General features: G+C 37.6%; 1 protein-coding gene across 4 annotated transcripts in view; it reads left to right on the top strand.

Moving 5' to 3' along the window:
- The window catches only part of LOC116431763 (protein trachealess), a 231,128-nt gene extending 211,609 nt beyond the window's left edge, over positions 1-19,519 (top strand). For all 4 annotated transcript variants that reach the window (XM_076365510.1, XM_076365509.1, XM_031987634.2 and 1 more), the window contains 9 exons: positions 8,115-8,191; positions 9,374-9,463; positions 12,629-12,818; positions 14,182-14,303; positions 14,872-15,065; positions 15,210-15,316; positions 15,680-15,827; positions 15,985-16,109; positions 16,610-19,519. In XM_076365510.1, the coding sequence (XP_076221625.1) occupies positions 8,115-8,191; positions 9,374-9,463; positions 12,629-12,818; positions 14,182-14,303; positions 14,872-15,065; positions 15,210-15,316; positions 15,680-15,827; positions 15,985-16,109; positions 16,610-17,919 (2,363 nt within the window). In that variant the 3' untranslated portion in view covers positions 17,920-19,519. The remainder of the gene's footprint in view (positions 1-8,114; positions 8,192-9,373; positions 9,464-12,628; positions 12,819-14,181; positions 14,304-14,871; positions 15,066-15,209; positions 15,317-15,679; positions 15,828-15,984; positions 16,110-16,609) is intronic.
- The last annotated feature ends 805 nt before the right edge of the window (positions 19,520-20,324 follow it).

Below are 20,324 nucleotides of genomic sequence, written 5' to 3'. Positions count from 1 at the left end.
ACAAATTTTGTTTGCATTCGTGTACAGTAATTATTTTAAATCGTATACCTCAATGGTTATAAGACTATTATTTACAAATTGTGCGTTCTTGTGGTAACAATATTTCTAGGTTCATTACGAAGATACCTGTAAATCAAAGTATTTATAGTTTAATTATAAACCATTAACAAAATTAAGGCAATTATAAATATCTTAATGCTTGCCGGTGGTAAAGTGCTTAATTTTAAGTGATATTTATTACTGTAAGTAGCAAAGGTAAATATTATTGAGAATAATTATTAATCGTGCTTTGATACAGTTTCTACTTTGTACCATTAGTTGCGTTAGAATACATTTGTATTTAGTGGTCTGAAACATTGAAAATCTTGAAACATGAAATAAAAAGTAATTTACAGTTAGTGAAAGGACATAATGGATAAGCAGCTAGTCAAGAAACAAACGCTGTTACTTTAATATGCCTTGTTCAGTAAGTTTCACAATTGATTATGATCATGGACAACGTATTTCTAAACGTTCAATTATTTCCTTGAAAAGTAAACGTAAGGAAACAAGTAAAGTTGAAGTCGAAAATGTTATTAATCGACGGAAATCGATGTTTGAAAGTCTGAGCTGAATAAAAAAAGCTTTGGGTTGGCAAATCCCCCTTCTATAGTTGTAGCAACGTGGAAACTGAACAGATGATTGGACCCCTGTTTATTAGAAAATGTATCTGCTTGTGATATCTGCTGATGGATCAGTATTTAACCCCGACAGGGGAGTCGAATTGCTGTTGAAGATCGACGACCGTGTTCGCGTGGCGGAACGTGTCGCCAGGGTGAAAGCATCAGAGAAAGTCAAGTTTATTGTAAAACGAAACTGTCATTAACACGCATCGCAAATAGCTTGATAACTAGCATGCGAATTAAACGGGTGCAGTTCGAAACAATGTTTTCTTTGGGATGACAACAAATTGTTGAAACTTCTGAAATTTAATGTCAGCCTATAAGGAAAATTCAATTACTTTACAATTGAACTGTCCTACTTGCAGTATCTACATTTATTTTACACCTTCCTTGCCTCGGATGTTTCAATTGGAAAATTAAATGTTTTCTTCGAATATCGTTCAAATAAAAATAACTACTTCTGTGATATTGAAATAAAACTATGATATTAAGTAGAGTCTCAATGTAAATGATAAGTTAATTATACCACAAAGGAAGTATTTGATAAAAATGATTTTCTTCTTAAAAGAAGTCAGAGATAAAATGTGGAATGCTAAGTATAATAAAATTCAACTTTCAGCGGAATGCAATAAAACTTTTACTTTATTTCGAATTTAATAAAATATTCTTTTGTAGAATAACAGTATCACTATTTTATTCGAAATAATGTCGTCATTGACGATGCATTTAATGCTGGTCCATTGTTGTTAGATGAGTGGCCATAATTCTATATAAAAATCGGGTCTGAAAGGGTTGAAATCATAGCAACAAGGCCGGTCAACTTTATTCCAATAAAACGATCAAACTACCAGAGTGTGCGCGAGGTAATTTAATAGAAAGAGAAAGGGCAAAGCAATTTCCAGAGTGTTGCAATTTAATAGCGAAACGATGGAAACAAACGCCCTGAATCAGCCGTATCGTTGATTCATCGAGATACGAAGGGTGGCCTCTGAATTTCAATGGGAATTCACGGTACACCGGTATCGAATTAACTGAACAATGGTTGTCCGGCAACGTTCTTAAGAATTCGCGTAAGCAACCCGGCAATAGATCGAGCCTCGCGATACCCTTTATAACTCGGGTGACCACGCAGCCGGCACGAGATTCCCAGATACATAGTAATAGAGAATTGTCGGCTATGATCGAGCGATACCATCGCCATTGGCTTTCTTCATTTTCGTGGTTCATTTAACGAAAATCAGAGGCGGCGATCAAACAGACGAGATCATCCTCTCTGTCTTGACCGGCGGCCACTGAAACATTGGAAGCCTCGTGCGCCCTCGAGGAACACCAGAATTCTCCTACGAAAATAACTGAATTAGGTATGTACAGGAATCCGGTATCGATCATATGCAGTCCTTTCTGGTAATATTAGTTGCAAATATGTTACTTTGTTTATCCAGTTTAACACGTTCGTATCGTACGTAGCTAATTTATATCATTACAGTAAATCAGTTGTTTACTAAATTGTTTGGTAACGTTTACGTACAATCAGCAACTGAAATCAGGAAAGTGGACGTGTAACAAAAGAATGCATTCATCACTTTTGTAAAGATTGTTATTACTACGATCAATGATTATACATGTAGAAACATGCCCCGACGTCAATGTGTTAACTCGATTTTAGAAATCGTATCACAGATGTAGAACTGATCATCTTTATCATATATTTGTGCAACTTAGTACTCTATCGTTTATGTTCGCTATATTATTGGTATACCGGAATTGGTAAAGGGCATATCTGAACAACAATGCGTAGCTCGGAGTTTACTTTATTACAAGTAAAATAAATATGAATCGTGTATATACTTATCGAAACATTAAATTTGATAGAGGCGCAATGGATACTTCCAACATCACAAGTTCCATCGCAAACTTCAAAGTATCATAAAACAAGAATAAGATTGTTCGATTAAAAATACCAGTTACTATTAGTCTCGCAACGATAAATATTTCGTAATAGATAAATATAAAAACAATCGTTAAATTTCCTACACTAACACATATTCAAATAATAAAGAAAATCCCAGAAAATAATGTCTAACTAGACCAAAACATATCAAACATTCGATTCCCAAAATCATCATTTACTAAACCTACTCCCCCTATAGCTCCAAAAAATAGCTGCAATCCCAACCCCCTCACCCTCTGCAATAAAGTGCGCTCACCGGAGGACTGCGGCCAACGGAAATCTTAGGTCCCACGATCTTACAATCGAGAGGAGCGAAAATAAGGCATCCTTGGGTGAATTCACTTATTCATCGGCACTACTTTTGGAATCGAGGGTGGTTTGGTTGAGTTAATATTTGTCGTGGCGCGCGGCTGGTGAGTTAGGGTAAAGAGGAGCGACCGAGGGAGCCGTAGAGACCGAGACATGGAGATACAGAGAGGATTCGGCGCATACATATAAAGCGGCATACATAAAGGCTTAGGTGGCTGCACCGTACCACTACCTACATGGAAATCTAATCACAGCAACCCCTGCGTTGGGCCTCGCGTTACCAACCGCCAATGTAACTAAACTAACGAAATTGAGTTAGGCACCGTCCGCACATCGCCGCCGCAGCTCCTCGTCAAACTGAATCCAGCACCGGCGGACTCACCCTCGCCGCATGTCAGTACCACAAGCGGAACGAGACCTCTCGACTTAACGAAGTAAAATGCGTTAAAGATTTCCAGACACGTCGGTTGATTTATTTTTCTTCGCGGTGCTCTTGACGGGAACTGACGTTGTATTCTGTTCGGCTTTCTTCCCCCTACCCCGACTCCTTCGTTTCGATTTTTCGTTTGAAGAGTCGGAGATTGAGGGTTGGAGTATGATATTTATTAAATGTATATAAACAGTTTGAAGTTCTGGAAAGAAGTAATGGTATCGGAGTACAAATTTCGATTGGTGCAACGTTATTGGCAGTTGTTTCTATTGTAGAGATATTCTTGAATATTCGAACTGATACAATTTCGAACGATTCATAATGTAAATATTTCTATAACGAAAATGGGTCTTTCTTTGTGGGTGATAATGTAACCTCAGTGGATAATATTTTTTTTGTAACGTGTCATTTACGAATGTTCGGTTAGTATGATGATCATCGATACATGAATATTGTCTATATATTTTTTAATACGTTCTATGAATTTTCTCTTGTTTAATGCAATAATATAAACAAAATCTGAATGTTCTGATAGATACCCTTTTAATTTATTGTATACGTAGAAGATTATGAATAACAGTTATACCATCGAAAGTTATTCGAAAATATTACTTGATAATTTTGTGGTTTTCTTAGTGTTAAAAATGTACCAAAAGCATTATTAATAATTAAGATTACGTCACAGTAAGGATTGACCTATTAATCGTTTATTAATTATTATTTAAATATTTAAAATTCTGAAAATAGTAGATTTATTTGATTACGTTCATTTCGTTACCCCGTGCTTATTTGAATCGAGTAAATTAGTTCTAATAGAGAGAATCTTAATGCAAATTACTGTTAGTTCTCATTGCAGTAATAAAATAATGCAGAATACCATAACAATCTCCCACGCGAAACAATTATACGGAAGTGAAGGGACCTTCAAATGGTAATTTCACTTACTAACTCGCCCCCAGCGTCCGCCGTTTCCGCCGAAGTCGCATGGAAATTGGCAAAGCAACCGGAAACGGCGGAATGGCTTCCAAACAGTGCGTCTTTAGGGGCACTAGATTGCGCGGAATGGCTCACGTAATTTTTAATTGATTTTTCATATTTCTTATCGCAATTCTGTCGCTATGCTTTCTCATTTTGTATCCCCTGTCCTCTCTATAAGATAACTTTAGAACGAATTTTCATTCTAAACTAATATCAAGTGAATACTTTAATATAAATAAATATATTTTTCATTCCAGATAAATTAGCTATTTTATTTTTTTAAATAACACTGCATTTTATATACTTTACTTGTAACTAAACTCCTAAAATACTAAATTTTACATGTATAAAGTTTGGAAACCTTTGATGAATCACAGTGGAATATACATGCAATTATACTTAATAAAATTGACAAAGGGTTCATTACATTTATATTACCATCTAAATGTTTTCAATTTTCATGACAGAATTTGACAAATGTTTATGTAACTATTATCAATTGTGTAGAAAATATGAATGTTTTAATATCGATAGCAAGATCATGAATTAAAATTGAGATAGTGAAATTAATTATAGAAAAAAGAAAATAATGTAAAAAAAATATTAGAAAATAGAATACTCTGTTCGAGACAGATCGGAAGACACATTAGCACGTTCGATCTTTCCTAAATTGATCGCGGCAATGGCACAGATATTTTTCCACCTTCCCCAAGGAAATATCCACCGGCTACGGTCCTAGGCATTTCGGTAAAACGTCCCCTTAGTTATTTATCAAAATATTGCGACAACCGGCGGAAAAACAATAATACCGGTAGCTTCGCTTTTTCCCGAAATTAATTTTTATGGTTTCCACTGAGACACATATTTCTTCTTTTTTCGTAACGGTGAAATAAAATCCTTAAATAATACATGACCCTAGAGGAATAGAAGGAAAACATTGATTTGAAAAGTACAACTGTATTTAATAATATTTTCTGGAAATAAGTGGGTATATCAATGCAAACGTTTACTAGAAATGATATTACACGATAATTAAATAATAAATATGATACGTTTAATATGAAATAGTAGTTTACATTTTACGAAAGTAGACCGTGCAGTCTCTGCATTAATAAAATATCAGCTTATCATCTGAATAAAACACTTGATTCCTAAGCCAAAGTTAAGAAATAGACACTCATTGCTCTGTCAAACACAAAGCAACCGGTCCAAAATTCAAACTGACAGGTCGGCAAAGAGTTAATAAAGACGGGACGGTCGGAATTGATTGACGGCCAATGATCGGGGGGGCTGTCTTCAGTTTATTCTGACCGGCCAAGTGAGTCACACTGTTCACCCCGAGAGATAGCCTGCTGACCGTGCCCCCGATCACCCCTTCGCGTCTTCTTTCTCTCCCCTCGTTTAACAAACAAGAAAGGCCGTCTTCTTACCGTAATAATAAACCCACCCTCGCCCGACTACCGTAATGAAAGACTTAGAAGACTCGATCAAACTCGACGCGAACCGCTTAATCTGGTAAGCCCCACGTAGAAACGAGCCGAAGTGTCGGGCTAACTCGCCGGATTGATGAGCCAGGCTGCCTCTGCCTGCCTGCCCACCTTTCGTCGTTCGGTCAACAAGTTAATTCTGATATTTCGGCCGCGCGGTCCCGGATCCCCGAATAATCCGGTCGGACTTTCGCCTGTCGGACGCGCGCGTTTCCTCTTGCGAACGACACCGTAGTTCGTTTCGGTTGGGCACGGTGCGTGAATACCGATTAAACTTTTACCGATCGGCCTCTTCCCTTCCCGGGAACGCTGTTCTGTGAAACGCGGAATTCTTTGGTCGTCCGCAACGACATCATGGTCGCCATTAGGGCGACACGATGGAAGATTCCTGCGAACGTTGCGAAACGATCATTTCTTGGCTGCGTTCGGGGCAATGGATGTTTCAGTTATTTGTTGGCCAAGTCGATTAACCAGTTCACTGCTCTCCACGAGTATAAACGTTATCTTAAAATCAAAATGATACTAATTCTTTGGACGTTAAATTATCATTACTTATTTATTTTTTCAAATAAACCTGTAATTCCTCGTTTTGTTGTAGCTTTTCGTTAGAATATATTATAGGTGCATTTGGCCTGCGTTAGACGAGTATACACTTCATTACTTGATTTCATTGCGAGCATTATCAGAGATTTTTAAAATTAAATTCCATGAAAGTAATGAGCTCTAAGAATAAATATTAAATGTTATAATTTCTTAATGCATTCTTATAACAATATGTAAATACAATATATTATCGACCCGTGTAAAATTATGCGCCATTTTTCCGGTGCATGATAGAAATAAGATGGAGAAATGTTGAAACTTTGACGTTCATATTTGAAAGGTTGCAACGTAACACAATTTTTTGTATTATAGTATAGGCATTATTCATGAAATGTGAGTGATGTAAAAGTATTTACTCTATACAGAAGAAATATATCATTTTCACGACTCTAAATAAATTAATACAGTTCAGCACTGACTTTTGCCAATCCGTTGTATCCATATATATCAAGAGTATGGTTGTTAAGGATTTAATATTGTTTGTAGATTTGAATATTGTAATTCTTCATTTCTAAATTATGCATGCTTAAACAATGTTATTGGGTCTTCTCTTGAGTAATATATTGTTGTTTTTCTACTATGGATTCTGGTTTATTATGGACGTTAAAAGTCTGCATATTTCAGCAATGTTCGTCTTGAATTTCCAACATCCACTGCCACTTTTTGAAAAGAAAAATAGGAGAACGTGGTTGGAATTTAAATGATGCGACCAATTTATGGAAGTGAATGGTGGATTATTTTTTGAAAAATCTAGTACATTCTTCAACATGAATCTTACAGTAAATATTCTATTTTTTTATCTATTCAATATCGTGAAGTTTGTTGAGCTCTAATGTTTTGCTAACAACAATTGGTATCTTCGAGACAAAGTCAGTTAAATACGTTTCTAACTGAACTTCGCTGACATATTTTATTTTTATATGGCATAAGGCAGGAATGGACAAAAAAAAGGTGTGTCCTTACTTTAGGATATAATAAGTTATGTATGTTATAGGTGCACAAAAACTGCAGTATAATGATAAGTAAATTTTGTTCTATCATTCTTAGAAATATTGATATTCGTCGATTTAGATCTTGGAAATGAAAAGTTTAAAAGTATATAATTAGAATACTTCTTTATGTAATTGCATCAATCAAACTCGACCCACCATTTACTAAATAATGTTTATAAAATTCAATATGAGTCAAATTGACTCGTTCCGTAAATCTAGTGTTAATAACATTACAAATGTACACGTAACGCAGATGTATGTGTGTAGCCAATACTTGCAATAAGAATCAACAAAACAGATAATGAATGACTTGTGCTGTCTTGCAATTCATGGCTTCAATTGTTGATGAATGACACTATTGCAAAAATTATGACATTATTACCAACGATATTATTATTAACAATAAAGAATTTGTGTAGAAGTATCTGATAGAAGACAATGCTTGAACAGATATATGCTTTTGAATATACCGGATATCGTTTTAGACCGTCTTCTCATTTTTTAAACGAGTAAATAATTTGTATTAATTTCAACGGAAAGAAGGCAAAAAGCAAGTAACAGTCAGCGTACAGGCTTTAAAGAATTTTATTTTCAGTTTTAACTGTAGGAGACACACTATCGCGTCTGGATTAAATATTTGTGTGCAGTAATGGTGTAAACATAATATACTTTATTAAATTTATGTAATTTATATGATTTCAGGTGCAAATCGAGTAAGGTCTGCAGCATCCGCCGCTGTGGACCACTTCGAGGTGCATCAAGGCACTCATATACTTCAAGTAAGTATATAATTTTATGTTCAATCACATCAAAAATATCGAATTCAATGCACATTAATCATTTGTACTCGAATAGTATTGTATAATTAAATTAGAAGGTTTAGTTCTCTTAACCTTAGAAAGATCTCACTGTACCGTTTCTATTCATGAAAACAATTAATAAATGTACGAATACTTACTTATTCTGCAAGAAATTTTGAAATGTATTTATAAGAACATTGTACTTATTAAAAAGTTAAGTGCAATAACAGTTTACTTAAAAAAATATTTCTTTATTTAGAATTAAAACTATCAATTCATTGAAAAAGTAGACGGCAAGTGCGAAATTTTCTCGGTTGAAAAAGCTCTGATAATAAATTGATTCAATTAAGAATTTCGTTTCCCCGTTGCTTGGAATTCCCTCGGCTATTACACGATACCTTACTCGCGAGAAAACTTTGCAGCAATACAAATGAAATACCATCTAATTCTATAAGATTGAAAAAAACGGTCAAACTAGAATAATTCGAAAACAGTGAACAATAGAATTAATTTTACCGAAGATCCTAAACAACACAATGTAGCGAATTTTCACAAAATCGTGATCAGAATTAGTATTTTCAATTTTAAGGTAAATTATTAGACATTTTTATTATGCAATGATTCTAACAAAATGACACTTGAATGTTTTAACGTCAAAAATATAATATTTAATTTATAACCCTTATTGTAACCATACACATTGAGAATACTAAACATTTTTGCTTTACATTTATTAATAAAGCGATTATTACTGCTATAACATTAAATAGCCTAATTTAAATTTGAATTAATTAATTAATGCCTTAACCCTCGTATAATCCTTACAAAAAAGAACTGGTTAAATAAATCAACGAGCTCGTCACGTTATCATAAAACAAGGGCTAAATCCACCGTGCCTGTACTGGTACAAGCACATCAGCTACACCGTTAAGACGTTAAATCATTAATCTTAGACTTACAAATCAAAAATTTCTCCTGCAAACCTGAGCACCAGGATTTTCATAAAAATTCGCTACAGTGGCAACGTCCGGGAAACAACAGTGCCGCCTAGTAGTAGACAAGAGACCCCAAAGAACGATGCATGGCCGGAGGCGCGTTGGTCTCGGAAAAGAGTAACGCACAGCCATAGTAACGCGATTGCTCCAATATTTTTCGTTTCAGTCGTTGGACGGCTTCGCGATAGCGGTCGCCGCTGATGGACGGTTCCTGTACATATCCGAGACCGTCTCGATTTACCTTGGACTCTCACAGGTGAGTGTGTACAGCCTGCTGCCGCAGGATCGGGTTTCGGTCGAGGCGTCGTTGCAAGCGTGACTCGTTCGCGGGGATGTTGATGGAAGGTCGGTCCAATGCGGGAGGGCAGGGTGTAGGGGATGGACGGTAGAGGTGGTACCGGGACCGGGAGCAGAGATAGGCGACCGGTGAGCGGCGGGGAGCAGGTGAAATGAAGCGGAAGACATATAAGACACAAGCATGCACGCGAAGCTGGCACGTATGCGAGCCGGAAGGGCAAAGATAGTGGCAAGGGAAGGCGGCTCGGTGGAAAAAGGAGAAGCCGAGCGAACCAGGGAAGAAGGGAGACCGCTGAGAAGAAGGGTGGAGAGTGGGTGACAGTCGGCGAACGGGAACCGGGAGCGACCAGAAGAGGAAGGGAATGAAGAAGGGAAGGAAGAGGCGCGAAGAGAAGGGAGAGAAGAAGCGTGGCTGGTCGGGAGAGAGATGAATAAGGACGAGCGAGGTCAAGGGAGGAAAAGAGGAGAAGGTTGTATGAGTTGGCGGCCATACTGGCTGGCACCAAGCATGACATAGACGAGGGAAGGATGGGTGGTTGGGGGCGGGGGTGGTCGCATGCGGCTCACGTAGCCTCTGCACGGCGGCGTGTTCGCCATTCCTAATGCCGTCCGTGAAGGTAGATGGAGAAAAGAGAGAGAGAGAGAGAGAGAGAGAGCGAGAAGAGGGGGGCAACCGGGAGCCGAGGGCAACAGAGGGGGATAGACGGAGAGCGAGAAAGACGCGCTGAGGGACGCGATAGCGGGAGGAACAGGAGGTGTACGGGAGGTGACCGGTGTACCAGCTCGGTTCTGCGAGACTCGTGGAGCAATCAATAGGGTGTTTCGGGGATTCGGGAAACCGGCGCCGACGTTGCCACAAACATGGCCGCCGGCAGCCCCTGCGTTCCGTTGGTGGTGTTCTCCTACGTGCCCAGAACCGGCTACCGGAACGCGAGACCGTTCCGACATGGAAATCGAGGCGTAGGCGTTTTCCATCGACAGAAAAGAGACACGCTCGTTTTAGAACCGTCCTTCTGCCCCCGCTGCAGGAATCCCCTGCGAACGAGCGACGCCTCGCCGCGACGATCTTTAATTGCGCGGTTTTTAATGGGCCGCGGCTTAGACCGGGAACACCGCTGCGGTTACCGACGCGGAGGTTTTATTATTCCGCGGGCAAGTTCGATTGAAATTAAAGTTTCCGCGCTGATGAAATTGACTTCCGTCGGAATTAAGAGTTTCGCTCGCCGGGAGGGAACCGTACCACCTCTGCGCCGGTAATCTACTTCGCGGGATTTACATACCTTGTCTTTGAGCCGTTCGAGATATTCAAATTGGAAGATCCACCTACGTGCGCGTAGCGATGCAGTTGGTCTGTTTAGTTTTAGATTATTGGGGAGAATGTTTGTTGGGTGTAAGGGATTATCATTGTTACGGAAATATCGTATAATTTTTAAATTACCTTAAGTGGAAAGGTCATGTTGAAAAGTAGGGTAACGAAGTGGATGTCTGACTGCAAACGGAATGAAACTACTTCTACGTTCTAATGCAGGCGTTGTTAATTTTAAAGGCCGACATAAATATTCAGTATCTGAATTTGCATTTCTGAGTATCTTCTGAGTCTATTTTACAATATTTATCAAATTACGGGTAAGAGTTCGAGAATGTTTTCTTTTTTTAAATTCACTGTTGAATGATGGGAACGTTGCTTCAGTGGGGACATTGTTTTAGCATGGTTTTCGTTGTAACTTAGTTGTAATAGCATTCTGTTCCCACTGTTTTTTAAAAGGTACTGTTAAACAAAGTTTTTCATTCGTCTGTGTTCTACTAAATGATCACTTAAAATGTAGAGTTTGTGATTTATTTACTAATGGAAGCTACGTCATTAAAATGTATAAATGTTAAAGAAAATGGAAAGGATAATGTATATACATTGCTGAATAGTTATTCTACTTATTAATTTCCATGCGTAAACCATGTGATTATGAAATTTATATGGAATTTAAATATGTAAGGAACACGTTGTCGTCTTCAGAAGAATAAAATTCAAATACATACATTCCACTTGAGATAGAAAAGGTTACTTTCAACAAGAAACTCCTTTCAATTCAATCCCAGGGAGAAAAGTTTAGATTATCATAAAGACATCTGTTATATGTCAAGCATCAAAGTTAGAGTATACAGTTTATTTTATTCCTTTTATCAATGTCATAGTAATATTTGAAAAACGCAAAATAATTTTAATATTATTGATAATTCCGATTTACATTCCTAATTAATGTTCAAATTAATATTGATCTTTATGAAAGATAATTACTCAATTACATCGATTTTTCTGCTGACTTTTTAAATATCTTTGAAGTACTTTATCGTAAAAACGTATCGAGACATCAGTTAACAAATTCTTCTATGATTTATCGCGCACTTGGGATGATTATCACACTAATCTGTAAAAGCCAACGTCGATGACTTTTAATAAGGAAACGCGGCAGTCACGTAGAAATAATTTTTTCGAGATACCATCTGAAACTTCGAAGATTTCCTCTAAATTAAATCGTCATATAAAATCTGTTTCCAGTCACGTACATCACGTATACTTAATCACTTCAATTGAGTCACCTCGAAGTGACTCGTCATATAATTACGATGTTTAACTTTTATGATTTATCTTTCGTAACCGTTTTAAAACAATTGGGGTAACAGTAAAAGAAGAATTCCAGATTTCATTAATGATCGTGAATATCCTTTCATTAGTTATTGCCTTTTAAGTTACTTTATATAATATTGTAATGTTATTCAATACACATTTTAAATTTACGATAATTTTAGTATCAAACTGAATAATACACGAATAAATCGTTTTAGATTTTTTATAACCCATTCCTTCAATTTATGTTATATTATATATACATAATAATTTACGCAATACAATACATATAATATATATATTTATTTATTCTTTGCAATTCATTATGTCTAATATTTCGTATAATCTGGTCAAGGTATGTAATCCAGTAACTTCAGGCAAACAATTGTTATCAATATATGTATTAAAGTTTATAAAACGGTAACTTTAACAATATCACCTTCAAAAACCCCAGGAGTTACTGATCCTTTCAATAAAATGACGCGTATGCTTGAATTTCAGGTAGAAATGACGGGATCAAGCGTTTTTGATTATGTTCATCAGCAAGACCACGCGGAAGTCGCCGAACAATTAGGCCTCGGTTTAACCTCGAGCAGTTCTTCCGGTCCGCACTCGTCGAGCTCCGGATTGGCGTCGCCAAGCAGCGCCGCGTCCGAAGAACATGGTTCGTCTTCCACTGCAAATCCCGACGGTAAATTTTTTATTATACTAACGTCATTTCAGCTGAAATTACCGACTGATATAGGAAAAATTAATGCAAGATGTTTAAGAGTAACGGATGAAACATGTTTGAATCATTTATTTGAACTCCGATGGGAAAATATTAAAGAGCAAGTATATGTATGAAGGAAGTTACTGACTTGGGGGTCATTAGTAATTAGTAATCAGAAGCTTTGCTTGAATGTATGTGGAACATTTAAAATAAATCAGGCATCTGGATATTATACACATCACAAGATTTCGAATTTCAAGTGGCAGTACTATCGATTGTAAGAAATATCAAATTGTAATGAATTTAAATAATAGCATTTGACTCAAAGGGAATTTGTATTCTCAGGTTTAAAACAATTTAAAATAAAATATGATCTTATGGCACCTTGATTTTTCAAATTACAATCTTTGATTCATTTAGGTACATATATTTTTCGAACTATTTTTAAAGGACAATCAGTGTTTGAAAAAAATGCAGATGTAACGTGGTAGAGTAAGTGAGTTTGATCACTGATACTTCTTCATATTTGCGCTAATTATTTACAGCTTCCCCACTAGATTTCAAATAAGCGATTATAATTATTCAATGCTCTATCCAAAGGGTATTTATTTCTAAATGAGGTTAAAAATAGCTACTTATCCTTTATAATGATAGTTACATCGAATAATAAACTGTTTGGATAAGAAACGCAAGAAGACACATGAGAAGTAAAAATGGCAACCGTCTGCAGAATCAACTTGAAGAAACATTTTCACTGGATTTCATAAGTTGCTAATAGAAAATTATATTAATTTGTGAGATGTTTCAATGTTCGATAATTTTTCGATTTTTCGTTTGGATAATACTATTGCTACTAATACTTATGTAATACTTTCTTCTTATATATATGTAATTTAGATAAAATTTTTAATAGGTTATTAAAGTGTTCACATAAACTGTATGTATAGATTAATTATACAAGGAAAACAGTTGAAACAGTAAGAAGATAACATTTAGTAGCTATTTCAAAGCAGAACGGTCACTGCTAAAGAGCATCAACAGTCCCCAAAACGTTCTAGAACACAAATATTTTGTATATTCTTAACATTAAAAAGTAGAAAATATTTGCGCCTTTAATTTCTAATAGTTTGGATTACCTTCTTACCCTTTCATATTTTTAATCTATTAGTTTAAGAAATCAAATTTCTCTTGCAATTAGTTACTCCGAAATCATCTAAAATATTGTTACTTAAAGTACAAGATAAAGAGAAATACGTATTGTACTCGTTGAAGTTAGATAATTAATTACTTATGGACTTACGAATGCTGTGACTTATAGTAAACATTTTTTATTTAACCACAGTGTCCTCGGTGATGTCCTTATCAGCAACCGGTCTTTACAAAGGCTTTGACCGCGCGTTTTGCGTCCGGATGAAATCTACGTTAACAAAAAGAGGGTGCCATTTTAAATCGTCTGGTTATAGGGTAAATATTGACTATATAATCACGTGGTTTCTATAATTTCCAAAAATTAACTGAAGAATATAAAATAAAGTTTATTCTAAATTTAGAACAATTTAAAAAGTGGAAATTTACTATTAATACCTTTACATTCCATTTAATCTACACACGTTTAAAATAAGGAAAATATTCCCATTTGAAGGTTTAATTTCTTATCTTTTTTACTTTAAAATTCAAAAATTAGTGAAAAGATTAAGTTTAAATGTTTCAATTCTTGTTCTCATATGTTTCTATATTTTACGAAGATTACAAAGAAATTTTAAACAATTTTAAACGAATACTTTTCATTGTTAATATTTATATTTATAATGTTAGTATTTCTTAGAATTCTAATACAATACTTTATAAATCCATTCTTCAAAGGTAAATTTTGCTATTCTCTAATTAAAAAAAAGGTTCTTTTTATTAAACTTTCAAATGGCACTGAATTCTAAACTCCTTGCCCTTCTCTTCGTCTTGATCAGAACATTTTACAAATGAAATACATTCAATTAACGAAACCCAGGATCTTAATTGACTATTATACATTCAGGTCGTACTGTTACTGTGCCGTTTGAGACCACAGTATACGTTTAGCCATACAAGAAAGTCCGCGCCGCCATTGATGGGCATGGTTGGACTGGCAATCGCACTTCCTCCGCCAAGTGTGCACGAAATTCGTCTCGAAACTGACATGTTCGTCACTCGAATCAGTTTCGATTTTCGGATAGCACATTGTGAGCCTAAGTAAGTGAATAATGACAATTTTACTGATTTATTTTATTTATTCAATCACGAAGATTAGGTACCTATTAATTATTTTAAACAAGATTTTTATATTTTTATTCCTGCAATTCAAATGATATTTCTATAAAATTATTTTCTTCCTAGGGTGTCTGAATTATTAGATTATACCGCTGACGAATTAACAGGGAAAAATCTTTATACATTGTGCCATGGGGAAGATGCGAATCGTCTTCGGAAATCGCATATCGATTGTAAGTATTTCCATTAGTTTATTCCTTTTTCTTTAATTTCAATTTAAATTCCTATAGATAAAAAGAGTGCTACTTTAAGATATTTAAATAAGTTGCCTTGTTTTGTAATAATTTGATAAACTCATATATAATTTGATAAGCTCATCACTGTCGCCTTTTGAATAAATGAAAAATAATAATGGTAAATGTTTGATATACATGACATTTATGGTAAATACAATAAAATGAAATTTCAAATATTTCTAACTCTTATTCCTGTAAATTTAAATACTATTATCTTTTAAATATTACTAGAAAATGCTATATACTTTACCGTTGAGTGTAATTCACGATTTTTAAAGAATTCAATTGATTTGTTTTTAGTGATCAACAAGGGGCAAGTGTTGACACATTATTATAGGCTGATGAACAAAAGCGGAGGATACACATGGCTACAAACTTGTGCCACTGTCGTGTGTAACACAAAAAATGCTGAAGAACAAAATATCATCTGTGTCAATTATGTTATAAGGTAATTCACTAATTTCTCATAACATTAATCTCCCCATTACCCTATTACAACGTGATCATTCAAACAAATAATGAATAAGAAAGTATATTTCTAGACAGATTTTATTAAAATTTAAGGCGTTAGGTGAGAATGGTAATATATTATTATTCTTTCTCAGTGGTCGTGAATATGAAAATTTAATCATGGATTGTTGCCAATTGGAAGACGGTGTGATGGGTGTCAAGCGCGAAGACGCCGCTGGAAATGATCCAGAAAATGGATCGCCGGATGCCGACAGGGGAGGTAAGCGTCTCAGAACTGTATACTTGAATAAAATTTCTTACACTAATAAATTTCGTAGGCATACCAATATATAAAACTCCCAATTGCTAGTAGTCTTCATCCATGAGAAATCTTTTTTCATCAGCATCCTCTAGAACACTGTATTCCTTCGAAGTATATCACGTGTCTGTAAATTGAACAAAATTTAAACAAATATAAAAAAAGGAGCACTAAAAATTGTAAGTGAATAAACGTAATAATACTCTTTGTCAGATTCTTCATTTTTAATGAAATAAAAAATGACATAGCATACGAACAATATCCACACTTTAATCTGGTTTTTGATTTGATGATTTCGATGTGTATTTTTTTCCTTCTCCACACCATCAGAATGTGCAGCTGAACAAATTGTTAGAACTATACCAGTACTAAGACACTATCTCACAAATATTTCAAACATCAGTTGAAAACTGATCCACCAACATTCACGTTACGTTATAACGTGTTATAACACGTTTCAGAAGGTAGAAGTCGTGGCGGGCCACCAAACCAGCATCAAGAGCACTCGCACAGGTCTCCACCGGAGGATCGGGAGGACACCCGCGGGTCCGAGAGCGAGAAACGGGGCAGCAGACACCACGACAACATGACACAGTTGCAGCAGGACTCCCAGACCAGTGTAGGCAACATCAATACACTGGTAGTAAAATTGCGCGGGCACAAACGGAAGTTGCACGAGGAAGATAGCAGCTCGAATGAGGAGGAGGAGGATGAGGAGGACTCAACGGCGAAGGTGGCAAACAACGAGAGAAATCACGCGCTCAGCCCGGCTCCCTCGAACCACTCCATCTCGGGTGGTGACCAGGCGCTCTGTTCATCCAGTCCAAAGTCGAGACGAGTGGAGGACAGGCCGACCAACGCGGATAGCACCGGCACTTCGGTAAAAGATCTGGAGCAAGCGATGTCTAAGCATCTTCCGGCCACAAACCTGAACAAATCCCATTCACCGACGCTCCATCAGCCCACGGACTTCAGCACGGACGCGCTGTTGAAGCAACAGCAACAGAGGAGCACAATACAGTGGATCGGCGCACATCATCACCTAGGACATCTGAGTCCCCAACAATCAACCACTGCCCCTTTGCCGGCCTCTGCCCTATTGCGGCAGCTGTACGCTAACAGGGAGAGCGTGATACGAGCAAACGTCCACGGAATCACTTCCAGTGGCAGCACTCGTACCCCTTCGTCAGGCGGAACTTACTACACCGGAGACACTACGCCTAGTGGTCCTCTACCTACTCCGCCTGGATCAGAGGGGTCCAGCACCTACGGTGAGCACCAGTTCGTCCTGGCTACCCACAACCAGAAGGGTACAACGGGAACGAGTTGCGCAGATGCCTTCACTAGTTTGGTATCCTCCTACTCCACCGCGGGCGGTTATACGGTTGACTATCATTCCGCGATGACCCCGCCATCATCGGTCTCGCCCCGGGACAAGCAGCAACAGCAACAACAGCAACAGCAGCAGCAACAACAACAGCAGCAGCAGCTGCATCCTGTGAACGTGATCAGTAACTACGAGGGCTCGTCCGCTTACACTGATCCCGTGTTACGCCACCAGTACGAACCGGCGCAACCGTTGCCTTTGAAACCACAAGTGTATTCAGCTGCCGTTCACCCGAGCGCGTTGGATGCTGCCGCGGCGTACGCGTCCGCGGGACTCACCGAACAGACGCAGTTCTATCATCATCCAGCGGCAGGCGCCGGGTTCCACATCTACCACCCGACTAACAAATCGACGACGAACGGCTGGTATAGTTCGACGTCCTAGTGGCGTAGTCCCGCGCGCGACACTCGTGTACTTAAGTAACTGAAATCGAGCCCAAAGCCCTCACATGCATATCAGTGATATCGTATTCACCTCGACGTGTCTCTGTACCCGTTCCCTGCCCCTAAACCCCTCACCACGATGTCTCTTCATCGCTCGTTTCGTTTGTGTTAGTTTCTCTTCTTTATCGGTGTCAATCGCGGAGGGAGCTTGCAAGTACCTTTTTGGGTAGTGATTTAAATTTATGTAACAGATGTTCGAATATTATCTTCTCGCGGAAAAAAGTAGTCTTGACTCGTCAACCGTCACGCAACTCTTGTATCTGTGAAACTATTCGTTAAAAGAAGAGGGTAATGAAAGTTTGACCCTCGTACTACTTTCTTTTTCTAGCTCCGTAAATCGATTGGAATTACCTCTTAACAAAGTAATCTAGCAAAAAATTGACCATTAACTAAACTAGAAATCCGGTCACCACTGTGTGAAGACGCATCTTATAAAATCCTAAATATCGGATTAATTAAAATGAATTCGAATCAATTGGAATATATTACGAGAATTTGAGTGATCAACATATTACAGATTTAAATTTCGTTAACATTAACTGTAAACAAACCAAGACAGAGGCTTCTCAAGGCCATCAAAAACCTGATATTAAAAAAAATTATTTCTTGAATTTAAAAATTAAAGGCATTTAAGAATCGCATATAAATTATTACATACACAGATTAGTTGCTTCACTTCATGATTTAATATTTTCAGAGTTAACGGAATGCAAAGCGCTCACAATTTTTGGTCAAGGTATGTGACGCATCTCAAGTAATTTGATCACGGCTTTCCATGCCGAAATTAACGCTCAATGTTCCACATTAGGTTTGTTATTGGTCCCTCTAATTTTAAGTCCAATTCCACCCAAAAAGCGCTCGCCTAAATTGTGATCTCCCCTCGTTCGCCACATGTTCATTTCGTCCCCGATCTCGACCCCCAAATTCCCATTCCCCCCTGTCCACGGAACTTCTTGTTCCTCCAGCTCCTCCATTTCTCCTTCATCGAACACAGCGATTGTACGGGCGCATCCAATGTGCCAACCGGACTGTAAAGAAAAAGAATCGAAGGAATCACTGCTCTCTATCTCGACTATGTAGAACGACTTATTGTAATATAACAAAAATAAATTATTATGTATGTTGACAATTCGGAGATATTCGCGTGAACATGGAGAGAGAGATAGGTGTTTACCAATGACCGCCGTGCGTGTTCGAAACGAGGAAAGGAACGACAGAACGACATCGATAACGACAACGCCGGTGACGTGTGATGCTCAATGGGGATGAAACGATGAAAAACGGGGATGGCCATTTCAAATACAGCCGTGTTCAGTCACGCAGCGAAGGCTAACGAAAGAAGAGAGAGAGTGAGAGAGAAAGAGTGAGAGAATGGGGAGGAGAGAAAGAGAGAGGGGGAGAGAGAGAGGCAGAGAGTGAGAGAAAGAGAGAGAGAGGGAGAAGGAAAGAGAGAAAGAGAGAGAGGGAGAGAGAGAGAGAGAGAGAGAGAGAGAGAGAGAGAGAGAGAGAGAGAGAGAGAGAGAGAGAGAGAGAGAGAGAGAGAGAGAGAGAGAGAGAGAGAGAGAGAGAGAGAGAGAGAGAGGAAGAGAAAAGAAAAAGAGAAAAGAAAAAGAGAACACAAAGACATTTTATCAGCGTTATTGCTGAGCCAGCGTGGTTGTTTAGCGATAATTACTCGAGAAGCCGTACTTGTCGTAATTTTTTATACTGTAACATTTTGTTGCGTGGAATACGAAAAATGACTTTAGTGAAGTCGACAGTGCAATCGTTACGAGTTTTATGCGTTAATTTAAGAGGATCGAATTAGAGATAACAGGCAAAAAAATGATGATGTTTATCTCGCTTTATATGAGAGTGAGAGTGGGAACGGGAGTATGTGCATGTGTGTGCGCGCGCGTGTGTGCGTATGTGTGCGTGAGAAAGAGAGAAAGGATGTGCGAGAGAAAGGGAAAAGGAAAAGGAGAAGCGTTGTTTCTCTACGCGAGAATATGTATCATTATCGAAGGGATTCGCTATCTCTATTAATAACGGAGAACGTTGTTCGGAGTTGTTAACTTATTTTGACGCTTATCATTTCCATGCCACTGATCGTTGCTCGTTGATAAACTCTCTGTTTTCTTGAGAATTGGTATCGTTTGCCTGGCAATGTTAATACATATCAAGCGGTCTCGTCTGGTGACAAATGATATCACTACCGCGCGGAGTAAATGAAACGGCAATGATCAACGGAGCAACGCGAACAGACGGTCGGCTCTCGTCTCGCAACGTGCAATCTACCTTTAGAAAGTAAACTCCAGTTTTGGTTAGATTAGGCGAATGCATAGGCAGCTTCTAAACAGACAGCTA

This window comes from Nomia melanderi, chromosome 3 (assembly GCF_051020985.1).
Source record: "Nomia melanderi isolate GNS246 chromosome 3, iyNomMela1, whole genome shotgun sequence".
NCBI classification, from domain to species: domain Eukaryota; kingdom Metazoa; phylum Arthropoda; class Insecta; order Hymenoptera; family Halictidae; genus Nomia; species Nomia melanderi.
Note: the sequence above shows the minus strand (reverse complement) of the source record. Positions and strands in the feature narration are given on the sequence as shown.